The sequence below is a fragment of the Acipenser ruthenus genome, chromosome 15 (genome assembly GCF_902713425.1).
Source record: "Acipenser ruthenus chromosome 15, fAciRut3.2 maternal haplotype, whole genome shotgun sequence".
Classification (NCBI taxonomy): Eukaryota; Metazoa; Chordata; class Actinopteri; order Acipenseriformes; family Acipenseridae; genus Acipenser; species Acipenser ruthenus.
Genome location: NC_081203.1, coordinates 24,416,362 through 24,441,104, shown reverse-complemented (window position 1 = coordinate 24,441,104; position 24,743 = coordinate 24,416,362). Strand labels below are relative to the sequence as shown.

The window sequence follows — 24,743 nt, the reverse complement described above, 5'->3', positions numbered from 1 at the left end:
GGGAGGAATAATCTGTAATTCAGTATTACCATCTCTCAAAATGTCATCGTTATGCCCATAATCCATTATTATTCTGCTATACACATAATGGCTTATCTTTATATTAGTACTTCATCATAAATAAAAATATTCACAATATCAATGATGTGTCTGAATGCAATCACATTTTTAGATCACCTTGCTGCAGAATTTAACCCTCATTGCCAGAGTATATCTTGGTAAAAGGGGACATGGTTTGAAATGCCTCTTCCATTTTAGAGTTATGAACATTTACAGTAATTTATACGACTGAATGGCTCCTTACTGTGGTGCAATGTCCCACAATTATGTTCACTGTTACACTGAAATATGATTCCTTGGTGAATACCTAATTTCTGTGCACTGTTTCATCAGAAATCAGATATTTTGTCTTTCTATTTTGTTTATATTACATAAGGTATTTGTTGCCTTGAGCTTTTCTTCTGTTACTGTTTGCAGCTGCAAATTATTTCAATCACCATATGAAGGTAGATTGAAATAACTGGAAAAATAAGACTCAGATTTACACAGAAACTTCTATTTTATTTTGTGTGGTTTATTGTTTCTAGTTATTGAAAAGCAGGTCATACTCAATACAGCTTTGTCATATTCAGTACATATTCAGTAAAACTTTGTCATACAAAGTCAAAACATAAAACAACAACCTATCATCTTGTATCATCTTGTAAATAGTCTGGGGTTTAATTTGCTGTTGGAAAGATTTACTTCCAGGTCACTTCCTCTCCAGGTTTCAGATCCCTAATAAGGTAATAAGAAAAAAGAAATTACAACATATCACAGTGCTATAATCTTAGTTAATAAATAGGAACCTAACCTTTGATAGAGTTGGATCAATACAGAAATCCTATTTTACTTAACAAAAACATATTATTATTATTATTATTATTATTATTATTATTATTATTATTATTAATAATAATAATAATTAGCAGACAACGTTATACAGGATAACTTACAATTGTTACAAAATATCACAGTACAAAGTATCACATTATAAAATATCATTTTATAAGTTATCACATTAAAAAAAAAAATCACATTACAGTCTATCATAATACAGATAAGAGCAGTTATGAAAGTACAATAAGATCAAATTTAAGTAAGAGCAAAATAAAGAATACAGTAAGGTATAAGTAAGGGCAAGATAGACTAAGAGCAGTTATAACTTACAGTAAATATCTGCTTATATGAGTAAAGTCCAGTAAGAACATGTAGTAAGTAAGATAAATGGATGAGAATGATTTCCCAATAAGAGCAAATACAAAACACGAGTACGGTTACCTATAAGAGTAAAATCAAATACAAGATACAGTCATAGATAGGAGCAGTAGTTGAATGCGGCAAAGTATGGAGCAGTTCAGTGCAAGTACAAGCTGATGCAAGAGCTCATACAACTGGGTGCCATATAGTCCAGTATAGTCGAGAGTTGAGGCTTACAGATGCTGTCTGAACAGGTGTGACTTGAGGAGTCTTGCAAGTAGTCTTTTAGGACTGGTATTGGATTGCAATGGAGGGGCACACTATTGTTTGTGAATGAAAGCAAAAGTTTTAAAAGTATTTGTTGCACCTGTAAAATGGTTATCTACATCCAATGTATTTTAAAAGAGATTTTCAGTTTGTGTAGTATGTTTGATTCCATTTGCCTTTTAATATAGGCATTTCAGTAGTGGTAGTCGTACATTTGAAAGTTGAACACGTTAGTAATCTTAAGATTTTTGCTTATGACATTTCTGTATTTGCATACTCTGTATACTTACTGTACACGAGTAGCTTTATAAACAGCTGTTTCACAAAATCACATTTAGTACAGATGATGTAACAATATGCATTTACAAGAGACATTTTATATATTGCATCATAATCCCATATCTGAAATACTAACCTGGAGTACAATAAGCTCTTGTTTCTGAAAGATGTGAGTTTCTCATCACTCCTCCTTTCCAAATATATTCCAATAACAAAGCCAAGTGGGACAAGAACGTTGACCCAGTGCTCCCGAAAAACACTGACGAGGTTCACCATCTTGTCTGGGGAAGTAAAAAAGTGAAAAGGTACATGTAATCATCCATGATGATGACACAGGATAGGTTACCATAGCATCAGCAGGTCTGGCCTGTATAGCAAATCATACCGGGAACAATATGAACAAACATGAACAAGATCGAACGAACACAGCTGATGAAATATTCTTAGCAACATTATGAACCTTTGTCATAAACTGTATGGAAACATAAGACATTTATTTAATAATTCTCCATTTTTAAACGGACACAGGAGGTGAGTGGAAATAGAATACACACTGACTGATCGGTACGTATAAGTGACTTAATACAAGGTAACGTGCATAACTGCCACACTAAGCATCATCAAATATATTTATAATAGGTTGTACATTAACTATAACTATATATAGTATAGTAACTCTTACCTTCACGTCTCTCTATCACACTCCCGAAAGAGGACAGTCAGGAGGGCATTGGGACGAACTATTATTTCGAACAAAACGGGGGGCATAATTATCACACGAATTGTTAAAGGACTAATTATTATTTTTATACAGACTTAACATTTTTTATGGTTATATATATATATATATATACATATATAATTTCATTATGTTTTTTTAATGATATTAGTCTCTATCTTTGTTTTGCTTTATAAAGTAATTATCGACGAAGTCCTGAAATGGTACAGTCTGACGACCTTTCCCCCCCGGCTTCAGTTTGTAATGGCCGCTGTGAGGGAGAGGAAAATGCTGTTTGTTGCAGTATAGAAATACACATTTTTGTAAACCTTTATTTTATCTATAAAACACAATATGTCTTAACAAAAAAAAAGCGTAGGATTATTAACTTTGATTTCTGTTTCTGGTACGTTTATATATTTTCAGGCTCATACAACTGTTCCTTTTGTTTTGAGTGGAAGTGTTCGGCCTGTTACACAGCGCAAATATATTTATTTCAAGTGTCCTAATTTTTCTTTGAGGCCCGACCACAGCAGTGTTTTGTTTAAGTTCATAATTATTGTACTCGTTTTAAACGCCATCTGGTTACAACTGAGCTGCACCTTAAAACCAGTGTAAAAGTTTGTTGTAGTTGTTTTTCTGGTAAAACAAAACAAAAATGCTTAGTTTACTTTAAGTAGTTATTTTTAAATATTTATGTATTCTACATTTTGAAAAGGCAATTAATTGTGGGTTAATTTGGTCTATTGGTACTAGCACGCGAGGTCCACTAGTTTTAATCTACACGTAGAATTACAACTAGAGTTTTTGCTAAACATTATTTCCTTACAGCTTTGTATACAGCTTCAATGGTCAACGGTGAAACAACGTATGACAATAGCAGAATAACACTGTACAGGGATTCTTCATTGTGTTTAAGGAGATTATTGATAATCATATTTAAAAGGACTAAAGGTGAGGGAGAGACACAAAAAAAAACACTTAAGACTTGATATGGTGCTCTCTTCCTCTCACAACATACAGATTTTATTTATTTATTTATTTATTTATTTATTTATGATTACATTAGTGGCTGGAAGAGGGAGGAAAGTGTAACAAAGTATAGAAGACACACGAATTGTACTGAGTTTGTCGTTATTGTATGCGCAATAGCCTACGCAGTGGCAGATAGATACCATATATTTCAGAATGTTATTCTAAGCTTTAATAAATATTACGTTTGTGTAATTAATTTACCTTAAGATTAAACAAACAATATGAATTACAGTACAGTAAACGCATTGTGGTTTTCCCACTGTCTTCTTTTAGCATAATTGTGTCGCTGGCCAACAGCCAATCGCAAGATGACCTCTATTATCAAGTTGACTGCGATTTCAGGGGTGCAGGAGGAATCGGCTCTCTGCTACCTGCTTCAGGTGGACGAGTTTCGCTTCTTACTGGACTGTGGATGGGATGAAAGTTTCTCTATGGATATCATAGATGCAATTAAAAGGTTTGTTCACCATAGAACAGATGTATTAATGACCATGATTGCAGTATGGAGCAGATTGGCTAAACACTGAAAACAATAGGTTTGGTTTTCATAAATAGGTTATGTTGCCACCGACAGGTTTGCCAGGCGATAGTAACATCAGCTGAGCTGTTGTCAAGATGTGGCCATATTCTGATGACAGAAGTTATGTGTGATGTAAAGTATGGCACTTACAGTAATTTGGATTTGCTTTCTTTCAGGCATGTTCACCAGGTGGATGCAGTGCTTCTCTCCCATCCTGATCCTCTGCACCTCGGAGCTCTTCCTTATGCAGTGGGGAAGCTGGGGCTAAATTGTAGTATTTATGCCACTATCCCAGTTTACAAAATGGGGCAGATGTTTATGTATGACCTTTATCAGGTAAAGCCAAAGTCCCATTGTGTTTCTCATGGAACCTATGTCCTGTGCATTTTTATCATATTTGATGTACTTATTTATTTATTTATGTTCTCTGTTAGTCGCGTCACAACACTGAAGACTTCAACTTGTTTACCCTGGATGATGTGGACTCAGCCTTTGACAAGATACAGCAGTTAAAGTACTCCCAGATTGTCAACTTGAAAGGTACAGCTTGAAGACTCAAGTGTCTGATTGTCAAGATTTATTTTTGATGGTGTCCATGGTACATCTGAAATGAGACTACTATAAATAACGCTATATAAGTAGAAGTTGCAGTGACCCTGGTATGAAATTACTTCCTGTGATGTAGCTTAGTCTTAGAAAATTGATTTTTAAACCATATGACATCATTGTGGTTTGAAACATCACCTGTTCAGAATTACACAAAAGTATTGCAAATCTCGATCACCAGTAATTTCAAAGAGGTCACATCTCTTTGTCCAAAACCTTGTAAATGTTTTAATATTGATTCATTACTAACTTTTATTCTAACTGAGCTACAAAAATAGATGACATAATCGATCTCAAATTGTTTGTGGTTGCATTTTTGACCATTGCAATGTGACCTATTTGAAATTACTGGTGTTTGAGGTCTGCAATACAGTGTACTTTGTTTTCTCTGTGAACTTATTTAACATCAGTTCATGTCAGAATCTGAGATGGTGACTTCAAAAATTGCACCCTGAGGTTTTGATTTGGCACAGAATGATTTAAGCTAAAGTCTTTTGCCTTTTACGGTTTTTCATTTTTGTCCTCAGGCAAAGGACATGGCTTGTCAATAACTCCACTGCCAGCCGGTCACATGATAGGAGGAACCATATGGAAGATTGTGAAGGATGGGGAGGAGGAAATTGTGTATGCTGTTGACTTTAACCATAAGAGGGAAATGTAAGTACAGTGATTATTCTTTTTAATGATTCTTGATGAGTAGCTGAACACAACTCTCCCACTGCTTACTGGAGATCTTCACAAGAGCGGAGGATATTAAACTATTTAGCCTTAGTAGTGCAGTACAGCTTAAATAGGGGTTCATGACACTTACAATTTTGGCAAGTCCATGTAGAATTGGGGAAAAAAAGAAAGATAGTGCAAATACTGAGTGTGAAAATGTGTTTTTCCTCAGCCATTTGAATGGATGTTCTCTGGAAATGGTTAACAGGCCATCTCTGCTCATCACAGATTCCTTCAATGCCACATATGTCCAACCCAGAAGGAAACAGCGTGACGAACAATTACTAAGTATGTTTTTGTTTATCAGCTATATGGTATCATAAGTGTGTTGTGTTGCTTTGACATGAGTTCGAGAGCTGTTCATCCTTTCTAGTTTCCTGACATAGATGCATGTACATAGACTAGATCAACAAAATTGTCTTTGTAGAGGCAAGAGCCAGCGTCATCTAGATATGCCACGTTGGATTATGTTTCCTTTTGTATTTGCAAGCAATGTTACAGAAGTGCACTTGATGGTGCTGGCAGAAAGACACTGGCTGATCTGTCCTACATTATATATGTCAATGTCGGGCAACTAAAACTGAAGAGCAGCTCCTGAACTCGTAGTCGAAGCACCTTCACACAAACTAATAAAGCAATACAAAACAAAAAAAACACTAAATGTGAGTCAAGAACCAGTCAAAATGATTGCAAACATCAAACTATATGTAATATCCCCTGCCAATTATCCATATTGCAGTTCACTAAAAGAGAAGGGGACGGACTAACGGGATTATGCGATATATGGTTTTCGAAGGGTAATTTTCATTTTGTGTTGAATTTTCTAGCGAATGTGATGGAGACGTTGCGGGGGGATGGAAATGTGCTGATTGCTGCAGACACTGCAGGGAGAGTCCTTGAGTTAGCTCAGCTCTTGGATCAGATCTGGAGAACCAAGGATGCAGGACTGGGAGTCTACTCACTTGCATTGCTCAATAATGTCAGCTACAATGTAGTGGAGTTTTCAAAATCGCAGGTTTGTATTTTTCTGTTTGAGAATGCTCTCAAACTTCACTGCTTCATCTATAACTTTAAGACATGAAGTAATATGGAAAAGAAAATAGTACAATTATTAGAGACTAGAGTTTTACAGGGTTCTTTTTAGTATTACTACAGAGCTCCCAGTTTGCTTCTACAATAGACCGTCTACTCTAAAATTACACTTTTTGTAACCTGGGTATATATATAGTTCCACTGCAGTTTGCATGTTTAATGTACCAGAAGTATATATTTACACATTTCTACTTGTTGCCATTTAATCTGTAGTTTCACACAATTGGTTAAGTTTATACTGGAATTCTTTGATGTCAGTCTTTTACATTCATCCGTGAAGTAGTTCTTTAATCAGTGCGTCCATTCTGATTTGTTTGCATTTCCGAAAGATATTGGTAGAGACACAGGTCTTGCCATCCACTTGAAATCTTTTTCCCCCACTTCAAATAGACGCGATTTAGGCATACTTGGTTATAAGGTGATGACCATGCAGTACCTGCAGCAGTAAGTTAGAAATTGCATTGCCCAGCTTTGTTTTAGCTCAGGAAGAAAACATAAATTTTAAAGGGGTGTTTTCTTATAATGTTATCAATATATTACAAAGAGTACCTAAAGATAACTATCAAAATTAATAAAAAGTATTTTAAATCTGTACAGACCTTGGTTAGCACTAAACTTGGACTACCTTACCTAACTAGCATTAGTTACTCTAGTGTTAATTAGGCTCTGTGATACAGCTTTAAAGTAAAGCATTACTCAATAAAGCAGTTCAGCAACTGTCATATCTTTTTTTTTTTTTTTTTTATTATTTTTCATTTTATTTTTTAATAAAAGATTTTAGGGGGGGAAACCTAAACATCTCAAAAGCTGGCTTGTTTAGCATGTTTACAAGAATTAACCCTTTCATCCCTAGGTGGAGTGGATGAGTGACAAGCTGATGAGGTGTTTTGAGGACAAGCGAAACAACCCCTTCCAGTTCCGCCACCTCTCCCTTTGCCACAGCCTCTCTGACCTGGCCCGAGTACCCAGCCCCAAGGTGGTACTTGCCAGCCAGCCTGACCTGGAGTCTGGCTTCTCCAGGGAACTGTTCATCCAGTGGTGCCAGGATCAGAAGAACTCAATCATCCTCACCTACAGGACCTCCCCCGGCACCCTCGGCAGGTATCTGATAGACAACCCAGGGGAAAGGATCATTGACCTGGAGGTAAGGACCAGGAGCTCAGTCAGTGGTACTGAAGAGTTCCTTCACATGGGATAGAATATTGCGAAACCCTAAAAGGAGATAATACATTAATCCCCCCCTCCCCGAAGATGAAATCCCCTGTGAAGGCAATGGAGGCAGTCGTACATCTCTGTTAGTCACATGTCACATTTCACATTTTTCCATATATACTGAGAACCACTTATGCAATTGTCATAAAACTTAGTATTAACATTATTTAGCATTGAAAATATAAGATTCTGGGGATATATGATGGTGTCTGTCTGTCTGTCCGTACTTCTGTATGTCACACTTACGTTTGTTCATACAGTCTATCTGGAGAACTGCTTATCAAATTGTTAAACACTTAATTGACATTTCTATACTATTCTGTACGTGCTGAACTAAGTCATGGTCATCATCTTTGTCATCATACTGAATTTACACCTGCAACAGGGGTTGTATGTTACTGACATTTTTACAGACCAGCAGGTTTCCAAAAATAACAGCAATTGTGTTTTAAAAAAATATGAAGGCAAGTCCCTTAGAAATAAACAAGGGTTGCTGTTTGGGACCTGTTCAGTGTGTCTGATAAATTAATTTTGCCTTTTCGTCTTTCTTTTTTCATTGTAGTTAAGGAAACGGATTAAGTTGGAAGGAAGGGAGTTTGAAGAATACATGGAAAAGGAAAAAATGAAAAAAGAAGCTGCCAAAAAGCTAGAACAAGCAAAAGAGTAAGTAGCTATTATTTTTATAATGCTCATGACTGAGTTATGTCCCTTATATAAAGTGCACTTCTTGTATTTGGTTAAAGCACCATATTATACTGTATAGAACACTATTATCCTAGTATAATAAGCACCTCCTGTATAACATGCAACGTGTATATAAACAGCAAAGATTATTCTTAAATGTGTGAAAGGTTTCGCAGTATACTACAAAATGTATGGTTTATATTACACCTTTGTCTATGGGGGCAAGGTGGAGTTGATGAGAGGCAACCAGACTTACAAACATAAAGTGTATTTGCAGGCAGTTAGTTCTGTGTTGACTGTGTTGCTTGCAGAGTGGATGTTGACTCCAGTGATGAGAGTGACATGGAGGAGGATGTGGAACAGCCCCTTCCTGGGAAGGCTAAGCATGACCTGATGATGAAGGGCGAAGGCGGCCGCAAGGGAGGCTTTTTCAAACAGGCTAAAAAGTCCTACCCCATGTTTCCCACCCACGAAGAAAGAATCAAATGGGATGAATATGGAGAAATTATTAGGTTTGTTGTTAGTTATGAGCTTATCAGCCTAAAATTAAACATCTTTCCTAGAGAGAGATTTATGTATTTGTGATACTTGGCCTCTTCACAATAGTTAATTAATGATTGGTATCGATTAACTTTTTTCTCAACTGTTGTAATGCAATAACATTTAAATTAATATAAAACCCAAAATTTATCAGAGCTTTGTCATCATCAATAAAACCCCACTGTCTTTCTAAGCCTAGATATCCAGTGTTAGTGGTAACAGTTTGTGTTGTGTCCAGGGGTCAATTCTGTTTGTAGTAATGGCACTTCAGTTGCCTTAACACAACTACAGCTGCTGTCAGATGGTATTATTATTTGTTTATTTAGCAGACGCTTTTATCCAAGGCGACTTACAGAGACTAGAGTGTGTGAACTGTGCATCAGCTGCAGAGTCACTTACAACTACGTCTCACCGAAAGACGGAGCACAAGGAGGTTAAGTGACTTGCTCAGGGTCACACAATGAGTCAGTGGCTGAGTGTGGGATTTGAACCGGGGACCTTCTGGTTACAAGCCCTTTTCTTTAGCCACTGGCCCACACAGCCTGGTAGAGAAAGGGTTAGGGTTAGGTTTTGAATCACACTTCTACATAAATTATAATTCTATGTTTGAAAAAAAATCTAAATTAAGCTTTCTTCATAGCCATTGCAGATTGCTGTGTACCTTTTATTGCTTTCTAAAATTAGACAGTCATGCTAATTTCCCTTGAGATCAATCATGGATTCCAATCCTGCCTCCAGAGGTGTAGATGTACTGATGAAGTGTGCCTGTTTAACAGATGGCCTTGGATTTACTGTGACCACTGTCAAGACTGTCTATTTGTAATATATTCCCATGCTATTGATGTGCAGCACTATATAAATGCCTAGAATTTACAAACGATTGATTAGCGCCTAATAAAGAACCTTCAGGTTATTGTATCAACAAATGTAACTTCTTGCAGAAGTTTGTATTTTTAATGCAGGGACTGTGTGCTCTATGCTAATAATATAATGAAACATATATCGCACAGTGTTGATAATAGGGTTAAAAAGAGGTATGTAGGGAAAATAACACATTGTTCAAATTAGTCTTATCATCTATATAAAATTAAAAGTTGTTTGTTTTCTTTCAGGCCTGAAGAATTCCTGGTTCCTGAGCTTCAGGCCACAGAAGAAGAAAAAAATAAGCTGGAATCTGGATTGACAAATGGAGAGGAGCCTATGGACCAAGACCTCTCTGATGTGCCCACAAAGTGCATCTCAACAACAGAGTCCATTGAAATCAAGTGAGTATTAACCAGTATGTGTGTCGCTAGTAGCGGGAGAATGTGAATGTAGGCCTAAATCTTGCCACATAATACTCGTAATAAAGGAAAAGAGTTTTGAACTCTTTACAAAGAGACAGGACGTCTCTGAAAATGATATTGAAATACCATCTCAAAAAAGGATTCAGCCATGCAATTTAATTTAATGTGATATCAGTCTTGGGAGTTACCATTGCAAAAATATATTTGGGGGTTGGGGAGTAAAATGAGTAACAAATATCACACTTAGTCATTCTTCATTGGTAGTATAGTTGGCGCCGCTTAATCAGGATACTGATAATCAGGATTTCTTCTTAAATGGGACAGAACTCTGGGAAACGGTTCTTCCCAATGCTATATATGTTGTTTAATTGGGACGCCACTTCGTTTAATTGAGATAAAGTATTTTCAAATGATGAATGGAGATCGCTTTTCAGAGCAAGACAGGTTCATGTAGGGCAGTGCAGTGATTATGCTGTGGCTTGCGTAAACCAGGTTGAACAATGGATGGAGCCGAGTCTCCTTTGCTTTCTCAGGCTGCTGTGGCAAACAAACTTGGCTTGTCAACATCACAGGTGTCTTGCCTTGTGATAAGATGTGATTTAATTGTTTTTCATTTCATTTAGAAATAAAGTGGTTCATTTTGTTACGGAATAAAAAAAACAATGGACTTGATATGTATTTAATATTTATTCATAATGTGATGTGGTTTAATTCTGTTTCTTTTCATTTAGAAATAAAAAAGGAAAAATACTCATGTCTTGCACATGTTGCAAATAAGGTCCTCTCAAATGCTTCGTGTTTAATTGGGACAGTCGCTTATTTGGGATATTTTTACATCGTCCCGATAAAGAGGTGCCGATATTAACTGGATAACATTTGGGGTGTCACTGCAATTGTAGAACATGTTGCTAATGATCCCCATGGTAGATAGGAAATCATTAGCATTATTTAGCATATGATATTGAGAAATTATATGATACATGAGCACAATTAGATATTATTAAATTGCAAACCTCATAGAACTTCTTAAGAATTTGTTAACCGGGCCTGACCTCATTTTTGCAAGTCAGAAAAATCTAATCAGTCCTTGTTTGTTTTGTTTTGACTGACAGAAACCATTACACACAGCTTCCTAATCAGAAACATTGGACACGATTTGGTGAAGTTATTAATGAAAAGCTTATGGCTCTTCTCAGTAGGCATCATGGGAATTGATGCCCAAGTTCATAAATAATTACTATTATAAAGGACAGAAGGTTGTATTAAATATGTCTGAAATGCAGATGAATTTCTGTATTCATCGGCAGTTCTGTTTTCAAGGCTTTTATCTCTCTCTTGCCTCTTCAGAGACTGTTTCACTGATAGACTCCTAATGTGGTAACAAAACATTTCCATCCTGTACTCTGCAGGGAACTCATTCAAGGGAAAATGTATTCTTCGAAGAGTCGTAAACTCAGTTCTATTAAAGTAAGCCTGCAGAAGCCTTTTATATGACTTGACAGCTCCATCTTTTCTAACCGTAGTCCATAGTGGAATTTGATATTTGATTAACGTTTTTTTTTATCTTGAATTTTAACAAAGGTGCAAAAGATAATTAGTCTTTCATTTCATGTAACCCATCCAGTATTGTTTTGTTTTGTTTCATTCACAGAGCTAGAATAACGTACATAGACTATGAAGGACGCTCGGACGGAGACTCAATTAAAAAGATCATAAACCAGATGAAGCCTCGACAGTTGGTCATTGTGCACGGACCTCCGGAAGCCAGTCATGACCTTGCTGAGTCTTGCAAAGCTTTCAGTGGGAAGGACATTAAGATTTACACACCCAAACTGCAGGAAACTGTGGACGCAACGAGTGAAACCCATATCTACCAGGTAAGACTGTGTTTTTTACTCTTTGATTTAATTATGAAAAGAAAAGTTTCTAGGGTTGCAACAACTTGTGGACTAGATGACAAGTAGTTAATTTGGAAGGGTTGACTGGTCTGCCTCATTTGATGTTAGCACAATATTAAGTCAATATCTGACTATGAAGTGGGTGGATATATTAAGAATCCAGCTTTTCCTTATCAAGTGATCCATGCTCATTGTATTATGGGGCATTCTCAACAACAATGGGACAAGGGGAAGAGAATCATGTACAGTAATTAACATATAGTTGGTTACTAGTCCACTATTGGCACCAACTACTCAACTATCAAAATAGTTGTGGCAGTCCTAACTGTTTCTGCAGAGATGTAGTTTGACAGATATTTCTGCTGTTTTGGTTAAATCTTAGAAATATTAGACATGCACATTTTGGATACCATTAATTGTACTGTTTTTTGCACTGGAATATAAATTATGTTGACCAATTAAAAAGGAAAAAAAAACACTAAAATGCCATATTATTTATGTTCCGTGTAGACAGCAGTGATGTTTTGTATGTACAAGCAGTGGTGGCATTTAGATCCACTGCAGTTTTGGATCAATTGAATAGCCTCCTGAATTTCTAATATACAAATTGCCTTGTGACTGCTGGAAACAGCATATCAAGTCGTGTATTGAGACAGGTTTTTGACTAATTCTCATGTTTTGTTTCTTTTTTCAGGTGAGGTTAAAGGACTCCTTAGTGAGCTCTCTTCAATTCTGTAAAGCCAAGGACGCAGAGCTGGCCTGGATTGATGGCATGTTGGACATGAGAGTCGTCAAAGTGGACACAGGAGTTATTATCGAAGAAGGAGAGATCAGAGATGATGCAGAGGAGGGAGAGCTGCCCATGGACATTCCCTCCTCCACCCTCACCACCAACTCCAGCGCCATCGCTCACCAGAAAGCCATCAAGAGCCTGTTCGGAGATGATGACAAGGACATTTCCGAGGAGAGTGACATCATTCCAACCTTGGAGCCCCTTCCCGCAAACGAGGTTAGCGTCCAGTCCAACAACCTGTTAACAGCATTCCTTTGAACAAGTTATTGAAAGAATTAGAATCTCTGGACATCGGAAGGTGTCTGTTTGTCATAAGGTACATTTACATGTCACACTTGCTTGTATTTAGAGAACTGCTTATCCAACTGTGGTTAATCTCGAACCGTACTCAAACACTGTTAATTAATCCAGCTCAAAGTGGCCACATTGAAGTACCATTTCATGTTTAGTCGGGCTTAAGTGTGCAAACACTATTCAAATAGTTTGGTTACAGTTCCAAGCAGCGCAATGGACAGTGAGGCTTAATACCGTCGTATCCCACTGTGCACTGTATTTTATGTTTACATCCTTGCAAATATGGAGTCCATGCCCACAGAAGACGTTGTGGCTTTGTTTCTTAAAAACGAGGTACATTTTTATCATAGAAGTGTGCTTTGAACTCTGAAGTTCTCCTGAAGGCTATTTCAACACAACCGCAGCTCGTAAACCTGCTGTGTCTCAGACCCTATTCACTATATTTATATTTTTTGTTTTTAGTCTCAGACCCTATTCACTATGTTTATATTTTTTGTTTTTAGTGAAGATGTTATTGGGGCAATACATTACAGTATTAAAATGTTTAGGTCTCCTACTGTTTTGTTCATTGGAATAGACCCAGATGTTGTGGTGTTGATTTTGTTTTGATTTTCAGATTCCAGGCCATCAGGCAGTCTTCATTAATGAACCCAGACTGTCAGATTTCAAACAGGTTTTGTTACGAGAAGGGATCCAGGCAGAGTTTGTTGGAGGAGTCTTGGTTTGCAACAACATGGTTGCTGTCCGCAGGGTAAGAATTTAAAGAAGCTCTGCATTTTAATTGCAACACTTGTTTCAATATTTTTGTAATTATGTTTTGTTTTTTACAGACTGAGGCTGGACGAATTGGATTAGAAGGCTGTCTATGTGAAGATTACTACAAAATACGGGGACTTCTGTATGAACAGTATGCAGTAGTTTAAGAAAACAGATGTACACTGCAGAAAATGGACACCAAAATAGAGACTTTCTGAAGTACCCAGTTGAACAGCCTGAAGTTAAATTCTTCTGTTAAAGGCTGTATTTTGTATTTCTTTAAACACTATGCACTTCTTACATCCGTATAAACAGTATACTTAAAGAAGAGTATTTCAAGGTTTAGTTTTTTTATGTAGTCAAGATACGGGCTGGGTACGAAAATGTTGGTAACAATGTCATCGCCAGAGAAAAGTTGGGATCAAATAATATTTTTGGGCTGAAATATCATATTTGTATATGTGTCTGAGAAGAAGAAAAAAACTGTTTTACAGTGGCTGTCAAGATTGAGTATCAGGTTGTTCATTTAATGTAATTTTTTTAAATTCCATTTTTGGAGTTTTTTGTCCAAGATGTTTACTTGTTTTTCTCTTATTGCTTCTACATAATTTCAGCTGGGATGTTACTGACTCAAAGGGATATTCAGTGACATCCTCTTTGTCACTGTCCGACTGAATTGGGATTTGAACCCGAACTCTGGTGGCTATCAATCCTCAGTTCTAACCATTAGGTTGAGATTCCTGTATGCACAGATTCATCAGACCACAAGGTGGTGATATTTCTCCTTTTACATGGCAGAACGCCAGTAACACACTGTTCCCTGTTGTAATCAATTTACTGTACATATTTGTTGTCACTTCATTGACATACAGATTTGTTTCAGCCTTTTTCATTTGGAGTTTCAACGAATGGTAATACAGTTCAAAGCCAAGTTCCACATGTTGGATTTGGAAGTTAACATACAATTAAAACCCATATTCTACTGTCCGGTGCCCTTTGATTAATTTTGGGATGTTTACTTTTGCATATAACAACTGGAAATAATCTCTAGAGAACTCTAAATGTAGTAATGCAATGCAAAATTGATTTTCATGATGATTCTTAATTTTAGTTAATTAGAATCTCATGGCATTAAAAAGATATTTGACTGTTCAAGAAAACATAATTGAGGAACTAGAAAAAGTGATCAGCAGTCCTTTATTTCTGTACATGTTATAGTAGGAGTTGGCATAGTGAATACATATGAAAATATATTTAAATCCTGAACATAGTTTTAAAGCTAGTGTCCTGCATTAGTGTTAATTGATACATCAAAATAAAATTATTTGAACATTTTGGATGTTGGGCTTCTAAGGTGTTCTGTATGGAGAAACCATACAGAACACAACACCTGTAAGAGTACTGGGTTGTGCCCTCTGAAAATGCAAGTCTAGTTCAGTGTTCCAGAGTTCATGAATGGAATGACCAGTATGAGGTTAGCAAAGTATTAAACAAAGGTTTAAGAGCTAAACCTGATAAGCTAATTAACGGAAAGGATCAAGAAAGGACCCCATCTGTTATTAGAGGTCTGGCTTGGAGCAGAGTGCCAACAAGATCACACTGGAAAGTGATTCATTGTGACTAGCCATGTTTAAGCTTTGTAAGTCTGGTAGAAAGTACAAAATGCATGCAAGGAATTGGCTTAAATGTTAAAGTCTGCTGAATAAAATAACCTTGTGTTTTTTTCTAAGTGAGCAAAAGCCACATACAGTGGTTGATATCAATATAATGTGTGTATTATAGTACCAGGTTTAATGTGTTCTAGTGTTCTGCATTTATTTATTATTTTTTCCTGTAGCTTTCCAGGATATACAGTACTGTTTTAGCTAGATGGGGCCACTTTATCTCCAAACACATTAATAGTTACACAGTGTTGGGTATTATTAAGTACAGTGTTTTCTATAGCATGCAGTATTTCTATGCAGTTGCAGACAAAAGTATTGACACCCTACACTTATACCATCATTCAAGGTAACAGATAAAGGACAAGCATTTAGTAAACTTGAACCACTTTTTAATGTAACAAAAAGCAAAATACATGTATTTCTAGTAATTTAACAAATTATAGCATGGCCTGGACACATTTGTTGGTACCCCTTAGAAAAGGTAATAAATAATTGGATTATAGTGATATTTCAAAACTAATTAGTTTCTTTAATTAGTATCACACATGTCTCCAATCTTGCAATCAGTCATTCAGCCTATTTAAATGGAGAAAAGTAGTCACTGTGCTGTTTGGTATTATTGTGTGCACCACACTGAACATGGACCGGAGAAAGCAAAGGAGAGAGTTGTCTGAAGAGATCAGAAAGAAAATAATAGACAAGCATGGTAAAGGTAAAGACTACAAGACCATCTCCAAGCAGCTTGATGTTCCTGTGACAACAGTTGCAAATATTATTAAGAAATTTAAGGTCCATGGAACTGTAGCCAACCTCCCTGGGCGCAGCCGCAAGATTGAAAATCGACCCCAGATTGAACAGAAGGATAGTGCGAATGGTAGAAAAAGAACCAAGGATAACTGCCAAAGAGATACAAGCTGAACTCCAAGGTGAAGGTACGTCAGTTTCTGATCGCACCATCCGTCGCTTTTTGAGCGAAAGTGGGCTCCATGGAAGAAGACCCAGGAGGACTCCACTTTTGACAGAAAAACATAAAAAAGCCAGACTGGAATTTGCTAAAATGCATATTGACAAGCAACAAGCCTTCTGGGAGAATGTCCTTTGGACAGATGAGTCAAAACTGGAGCTTTTTGGCAAGTCACATTAGCTCTATGTTCACAGACGAAAAAATGAAGCTTTCAAAGAAAAGAACACCATACCTACAGTGAAACATGGAGGAGGCTCGGTTATGTTTTGGGGCTGCTTTGCTGCACCTGGCACAGGGTGCCTTGAATCTGCAGGGCAAAATGAAATCTCAAGACTATCAAGGCATTCTGGAGCAAAACGTACTGCCCAGTGTCAGAAAGCTCTGTCTCAGTCGCAGGTCATGGGTCCTCCAACAGGATAATGACTCAAAACACACAGCTAAAGCACCCAAGAATGGATAAGAACAAAACATTGGACTATTCTGAAGATTGCAGTGATTGCTCTAAAGGTTGTGCAACAAAATATTAGGTTAGCGGTCCCATCATTTTTGTCCATGCCATTTTCATTTGTTTTCTTATTTACAATATTATGTTGAATAAAAAATCAAAAGTAAAGTCTGATTTCTATTAAATATGGAATAAACAATGGTGGATGCCAATTACTTTTGTCAGTTTCAAGTTATTTCAGAGAAAATTGTGCATTCTTTGTTTTTTGTGGAGGGGTACCAACAAATTTGAGCACGTCTGTATATATATAAGTCTCATTTGATAACTTCAGCAGTGACAGTCCTTGTGCCAATAGCTTTTAAAAAATCATTAGCCATTCCTGGAAACCTAGTCGCTTGCAATAAAGGAATATTACATAATGGTTAAAAAAGAAAAGGCATGCATGTTAGTCAAACTATTAAGAACAGCTTAATGATATTTTGGCAAATCAGTGCTGGTCTTTGAAAATAAGAGATGGTTGGTAACTGTTTTATCAATAAGAAGCAACACGATTACTTTATGAAAATTGTAAGCCATATGTTGATCATCTCTAGTTAAGCCAAGTCAGTTGTAAATAACACTGGCTTTATGGCCTGTTAAAAATCCAGGATGATTTTAGAGGCCTTCCAATTATTCAGAAGTTGAATTTACTGTTACATAAGGCTGCAATTTAGGCAAATAAGAAGCAAATTAATCTGACTCAACATAAATGCCTGTCCTTGTTAATGTAATGATTTTACCTGGGGGTTAGCATCAATTTGAAACATACCAGAAAATGGGATTAGGGGTACATAAACCAATCGAAGTAGTTTTTTCTCCATATCTCTAATATCATTGACACTAACCAGGAACACATTTCGCTCATGCAAACAAAACGTACTGGGGTGCAGGTGTTTTAAGATTAATTTTGGTGCTGGCTCCAGACCATTTCCCTCTATGAAGTAGGCATTGGAATGTGAGATGACTGCAGAAAGTACTGCTTGTCTTAGATGCTGGTGAAGATTTTCTGAGCTACAGTCTAATCATGAAGAAGCAGATACATGGATAATCCTTGCTTTGTATAATGCAGAACAGCTAGGGGAGAATGACTGACTATTTGCAAATGACTTGTCTTGGTTGCCCTTTTGTGTACTTAAAAATGTATTTATGGCAAGAGGATTGCATGGCATGCTACCAAGAAGCCTTCAGTAATTATTATGTGGTTGCCAACTTTGAGGATCTACTGTAGCAAGGTTTAAAATTAGTTATTGATCCTGGTGATCTCAAAAGTTTTCCAATGGTAGAAAATGCTTTAGGCCAGCATCCTGTACCAGGGAACAATGGCAGCATGAGGGCGGATACACACACATCACCAATCCCTAAATAGATTCACATGTGTTGCTAAGATACACGAAATTGCCTTTTTCATTGGTCTAACGTGACTCAATGGTTATTTTTAATTATTCATGCTTTTTATACATTTTAGATCAACTGTACTCCTGTAATATCTGTTCCAAAGTCTAACAAATTATCCACTGTTTCATAATATCTGCATTGCAGTCATTTCATTTTGTATTTGTTTTTTTTTTGGCAATAGCATAGGTGGGGATGGTATGTTAAGTGCATTGCATGCTTCTATTAAAAATGAAGATCTATTTAGATTAGTGTTAACCACACTTTTAATTTAAAAAGTAAGCTATTACTGTAATTCCTGAAATATTGAGTTGTTAAAGTCTGTGTTTCTGAGTTCAGGAGCTGCTCTTCAGTTTTAGCTGCCTGGCTTACACTATGTAAAAATAAGTGTATTTCTAATAGTAAGCACCAGCACCTTCAGCCAAACAAAAACACACTTTGTCCAAAGTAGCTGATTACTAGATGGCGCTGGCTCTTACTTTATAAAGACAATTTGGCTGATCAAGCCTATTTTACATATATCTATGGCAAGAAACTATAGCAACCCCTGAACACACAATGAGTAATAATGAGAGCCACTCCATCTTTTTGCAATCATAAATGGGGCGGTTAAAAAAAAAAAAATAATAATTTGAAGTTGCGTACTGTTTGATAAAATAAAACATTTTTTTGAAGCTTTGAATTCAAAACTGTGCTGCTGTATCTGTAATATTGATCATTGCATTGCTTTACAAAACCACCCTGGCCTTTCCCCTTGATCTGTAACCCACAGAATTATACGTTATGTCACACCTGCTAAAATACTGAAATATTCAGTTATTTATGGATTCCCATAAAATGATTTTAGCAGATAATTGGTTACCATGTTATGGGCTAACATGGGCTAGCAAGGCTAACGTCAATTACATAATGTAATCCAGGACACTAAAGTGCATTTATGGTTAAGTGCCTTTTTTAATCTGCATGCACATTTCCAAAATCCTGATGGCAGACAACAGAATGCATTTATCTATTTATTTCTGTGGACTTCAGTGACCTCGGCCTCCTGAATCCAGTGTATACTCTCCTCTACAGACAGCTCCCTGAAAGAGGCATTGACTTAAAAAAAGCTTGCACTGCTTTTGTTATTTCATTTTCATAATTGACCGGGAAGTTTTAAAGCATGATAGAAATGTCCATCGACTAATCCTCCTCTTCTTTTTTAATGATGGAAGTTGTGGCACAACATTCTGTGTAAATGTACCATACAAGCAGGGAGTTAAGCCTCACGATTGTAGCACATATTTGAGCAATTGATAGTCTTGGTCATCAAAGCAGACGTAGAGAAGATACAAATGCAAAGATGCAACTGTCTTAACGCCTTTGCTAAATAGAGGTTAATCTGCTCCCTGTTGCAGGTCTAGCACATACTGTTCTGATGTGTTTTCTTTGTAACAGATTTATTTCCACACACGCTGTTCAGTTGTGCACAATAGTAGTTAGACTCCAATATTCTATTTCTATGTTTATTCTCTCCCTGACATTTACAGGCAAATATCATTACTACTTAGCTTTTTTTTATTAAAGACTTCAAGCTTAGATGCAAGGTAGGCTTTTATTACCCCCCATGAGGGATGCATATATCCAAAGATAATATAGCAATGACACATTTACGTATCTTCTTGGGATTATTTTGAGATTTTGTCATCCAATTGTGTTGGGAATGGACATTCTATAGCACAGTTTCTGGTAAACCAATTGCTTCCTTATCTATTTCAATACATCCAGAGCTGTTCACATCACTACCTTTTCAGTGGTAATGCTGTTCATTTCCACTTTTAGAGGTTTTATTTCAATTTTTCACTTTTTCTTTTTTTTTATACTTGTACAAAAAAATGACTTACTGGACCAACACACCTGCCTGAACAAAATGTAGCCATGTAAATAGTGTCAAGTTACTGCAAAAGGGGTGGGCAAACTGAAAATATCACCATTATATATCAAGGCTTGTTCCTTATCAATGTTTTCTTATTTTGCATGGGCTCACAAAATACCGTAATAAATCACTCAGCTTTAGATTTTATATTCGTCTGGGTTTCTTCATTGGAACACCATGAAACCTGTTAAATATTCAAAGTGAACAATAGGAAAAGCGTCAGGTTTTGTTTGCTTGACTCCTGTTTCATTTGCTGTGATTTTCCTTAGTATGTATATGGTCAGCTGCTGGTCAGAAACAAAGTTATCAGGTTTTGTAGGCTCAAAAATAAATAGTTTACTCTAAAAGGTGAGTGATTTATTACAGTATTTTGTCTCCCAAAAAATACATCTGCACGCACCCCAAGAACTCCAGAGACTACTTATTTTGGGTTCATTTGCCCCTGTTCATGGTTCAGTTTATGTAATTACAGCAACAGAGATACAGTGCTCACTGTTATTCCCATCCATCTGTGCTGTTATTGGATTTGAGTAGCTCTCAGCATGCCTCAACACATCAAAACTACAATACTGTTGGGCTCTACCAGGACAAAAATGAAATCAATAAAAGCCTAGATATTTTGACCATCTAAAAATAAACACCAAAAAAAAATAATAATAAAACAAGCCCAAATTACATTCCATCAACAGTGAAATGGAAGGTAATTTTGAAAGTAAAATACATATATTTCTGAAGTGAACATTCTACAGTGACACATCAAAATCCATTTTTCAAAACAAGTTCTCCACTGTGCTTTTGTTGATTAGTGAGGAACTTTTTACTTCATTGTGGACTGCAGTTCCTTTCATGATGAAAATATTGCTCTGAGCAGTTGCTTCATGGGTTCAGTTAGAAACATGTGACTCTAGCCCTGCTGGGTTTAAAATGACCCCTCATATTTACCAGCCTTTGAGATAACTGTGGAAGAATGTTGAAAGGTCAGGTTTTTGGTCTATGTACAATGCAGCTTTATTATTGAGGAATGTGAATTGAAACTCAGGCACAACCATAACAGTCACCTGACTCTAAAGCTGCCAGACACCAATGGCAATAGCTTTCTTCAACTAATCATTGCAGTTAAACAGAGCATAGTTGGATTTTTAACCATTTCTTCATTTGTAGTGTTTCGCTGCTTTGACTGTTACAAAGATATGATACTAAAGCACACAAACTTGAGACTTTTATCAGATTTCTTAAAAACAAAGCAAGAATTAATTAGTGTAGTAGCTTCACATTTCATTTGTGACTGCCCCCCCCCCCCCCCCCCCCTTTACCTCGACAATGTTTGAAATCATTCTGGGTGGTTCTCAAATGCTGTGTTAGGCTAGTTTCACCTGAGTGCATGCACTGATCTTCAGTTCTAGTTGCCTGCCAGAGATGCGACATCAGCCAAAGTGTATAGAAGAGCCAGTGCCATCCTGTGAGCAACTCAGTGTCTCTCTCAGACCTTCTAGACAACAGACTTTGCTTCAGATTTCCAACCCCACCCTCCCTGAATGAGGCAGTAATCGTTTTGGAACAATTTTAAAAACCATGTAGACTAGTCAAGTACAAGCAGAGCTGTCCTGGCTGCCCATAGTGGCTAAACATCCTATTAACAGTCATGACAGCTGTTTCTAACATTACTGCATGCCCAACCATTGTACAGCATGCACGCTACCCCCCAACAAACATGGAGACATATACGGTAGGCAGAATAACAAGAATGGTGTTCTAGTCTTGGCTGTAACCATTGCTGAAAGAAACACATTTTGAGATAAAATGAAGAACAAATGTCACACTGGTAATGGTTAATATGTTATTAGTCATCATTATAATGGATGTTTTTGATGTGTAAAAATGCCTTCATCTATTGGGAGTCTAATGGACAGTAAATGCCCTACCCCCTAATCATCATGCTGAAGTTGGGATACTAACAGCATGCCATACTTTATTTCTGGTACTGTGTGTGGAAACAAGTTTCTTTGGGCACTGGGTTCAGTTCTCCTTCTGCTTCTCAAACTTCATTAAAGCAATGGGAACTGTGTTTCATGTCTCCCAAAATAATTGATCTGGAATAAGTTTATGGTGCCCTTGTGAGATATACAATTCAAAGCAAGCATTGTACGGTAATGTAATGTTTATAAAAAAACAGCTGAGTTCGAGAATGACTTTCCTTATATTAAGCTTGGCAACAAAGCAATACAATCATTTTGTCATTCGATTTGAATAAATGCCAAAAAAGATTTCAAACTGAGATCCAGTAATAAAGTAATTCAGCACTTGTTATATACAGTACATATACAGTATATGCAAGATATTTTCATTAACCTAGGTTGCAAATAAAGGTAGCTAATCCTTTCATGTGAGTTAGGGATGAACGCTTCGCAAAACGCATACACTACAAAACAGGAAGATCAGCTATACTGTTTTTTCATTATTCTATATTACATATTTATATCTGTAAGATACAAGCTCAACCATTCTGACCTTTTGTGGGCTGGATATATATAGCTGGCCACTACACAAATTGATATCTTAAAGAGATTATTCCAGGGCAGGTGATACTTTTACAATCATCCAATCTGCCTTTGAGATATATTTCTATAATTATTCTCCTCAAGGTCATCTTTAAGGACACATGCTGTCATGAATTTATTTTCAGTAGAACCAGGCCCCCACTGATATTTATTGGTATTCAGTGTATGTAGTGGAGTTTAAACCTTCAGTGACCTCAACAAAAATCAGATATTTTTTCTGTTTCTTTACATTCGCAAAAGGTAGTCCCAGCTGTTTGTTTCACTGGTGCAGCTCAAGTGTAGTTATTTAAAGTTTAAAGTTCTCATTTGAAATATGTCTAACTTGTTTCTCCAATAGTGGCTTTAGATGAACATTTGAGAAATGTATTAGATTCAAATGTGAAGGAAATAAGATTCTCAAGTATTGGTCAAAGAAGTGACACAGATGAACAGTAAGGTTTGCCAAGAGGTTTGTCTAAATATAATTCAATTTAAGTGCTGCTGTATGAATTACAGCTGATACAGAACCCAGTAGAGAGAGTCACACTAAAACTAGTCGTCACACTACTCGAATTCTTAGGTCCCTGCATTTGCTTCTGGTTAAGTTTTGCATTGATTTTAAAGTTTTGCTGTTAGCCTTGGACTTATTTATTGGAATGAGCTTCTTACTCCTGATTGTCCCTGTCTTTGATTGGTAAACAGTTTTTTTTTTTTTTGGTAGTGCGATTAAAGAGCTCATGTGCTGGGTTTTTAGTTGCTGTGCTCCCCATCTCTGAAATTCTCTCTCCATTATAATCAGGAGTGCAGAGACAGTTGATATTTTTAAGCCTATGCTGAAGTCTATCAATTTTGTTTTATGGTAAAACAGCCATTATTAGCTGAATAAAATATAACACAGGCTTTTTTTTTTGGTCAAAATTCCAAATCCTGTAATCTTTCAATAAAATGAACAGTTTGTATACTGTAGTCATAAAGATTATATTTAAAGCATAACCACAGCAGCGGGTGAGTCACAAATCCAGATGACTGATTCAGTTCAAGTAAAACTGAAAGCAGAAGCAGCATTTTAATGACTTTTGTTATTAAAAAAAAAACAGGACCTTAGCAATCATATACTACTAGCTATAACTAGAGGATCCCTCTAGTGTACTTGTATAGAGTAATCTCCCTCGCTGATATAAAATCCTCGACTCACATCCACGCAGAAGACTGCTATCTCCTCGAACACTTGATGTAGTTATTATTTAAAATGGTTGGAGGCAACAGATTGATCCCATGAATCTTACCTGTCATGCAAACTTGTATTTTCATTTTAAAACCTGATATCTGGCACTAGACCAGGTGGTAGATTAAATTTAAAACTGTGATGTGTTTTTTGAGAAAGCCCTCCAATCATACAATTCCTGACGGTGCCACAAAATGGAGAGAGCTAACGTGGCACGTTTGACCTTTTGGGAGGGAAATGAAGTTGCAATTTCCACAAATCAGACCAGGCTTTACTGAAATCATTTTTATTTTAATACCAAGCAATTGTGCAGCATTGTGAATTTGTGTCTTAAAACCAATATGTATCCCACCATCGCTAAGGCTTTGCACAGCATTTAGATTTAATATCCCCCAAGGTTAAAGAACATTCTGTGTTTCCGTGCCTTCCTGTTTCACTTCTTAGGTCATTTCACATCAGCAGTCTTAGTCAATAGGGAAGAAGCTGGAAGGCAACAAAGGGGATTGACCAAGAGAGTGCAAGATGACCTAAAAGCAAGGCTAGCAACCTAGTGTAGTAACTGATATACATGTTTTCTATAAGCGCACATTTGAGACGTATGATGTGCATGACAGGTAAGATTT

General features: G+C 36.6%; 2 protein-coding genes across 2 annotated transcripts; one reads left to right on the top strand and one right to left on the bottom strand.

The window, feature by feature from the left end:
• Positions 1-540: 540 nt before the first annotated feature.
• On the bottom strand, positions 541-2,592 carry LOC117422685 (NADH dehydrogenase [ubiquinone] 1 beta subcomplex subunit 1-like). Its single transcript, XM_034037945.2, has 3 exons — positions 2,468-2,592; positions 1,922-2,066; positions 541-777 (listed from the first exon to the last, which is right to left on the bottom strand). Exons 2-3 carry the CDS (start codon positions 2,059-2,061, stop codon positions 741-743), a joined length of 177 nt encoding a protein of 58 aa, XP_033893836.1. The 5' UTR covers positions 2,062-2,066; positions 2,468-2,592; the 3' UTR covers positions 541-740.
• Positions 2,593-2,750: 158 nt separating this feature from the next.
• Positions 2,751-14,922, top strand: LOC131697587 (cleavage and polyadenylation specificity factor subunit 2-like). The gene is made up of 15 exons (XM_058987543.1): positions 2,751-2,909; positions 3,812-3,995; positions 4,235-4,394; positions 4,493-4,598; positions 5,192-5,321; positions 5,557-5,672; positions 6,212-6,399; positions 7,330-7,620; positions 8,251-8,351; positions 8,684-8,884; positions 10,025-10,177; positions 11,850-12,075; positions 12,791-13,105; positions 13,800-13,934; positions 14,014-14,922. Exons 2-15 carry the CDS (start codon positions 3,847-3,849, stop codon positions 14,104-14,106), a joined length of 2,364 nt encoding a protein of 787 aa, XP_058843526.1. The 5' UTR covers positions 2,751-2,909; positions 3,812-3,846; the 3' UTR covers positions 14,107-14,922.
• Positions 14,923-24,743: the final 9,821 nt, after the last annotated feature.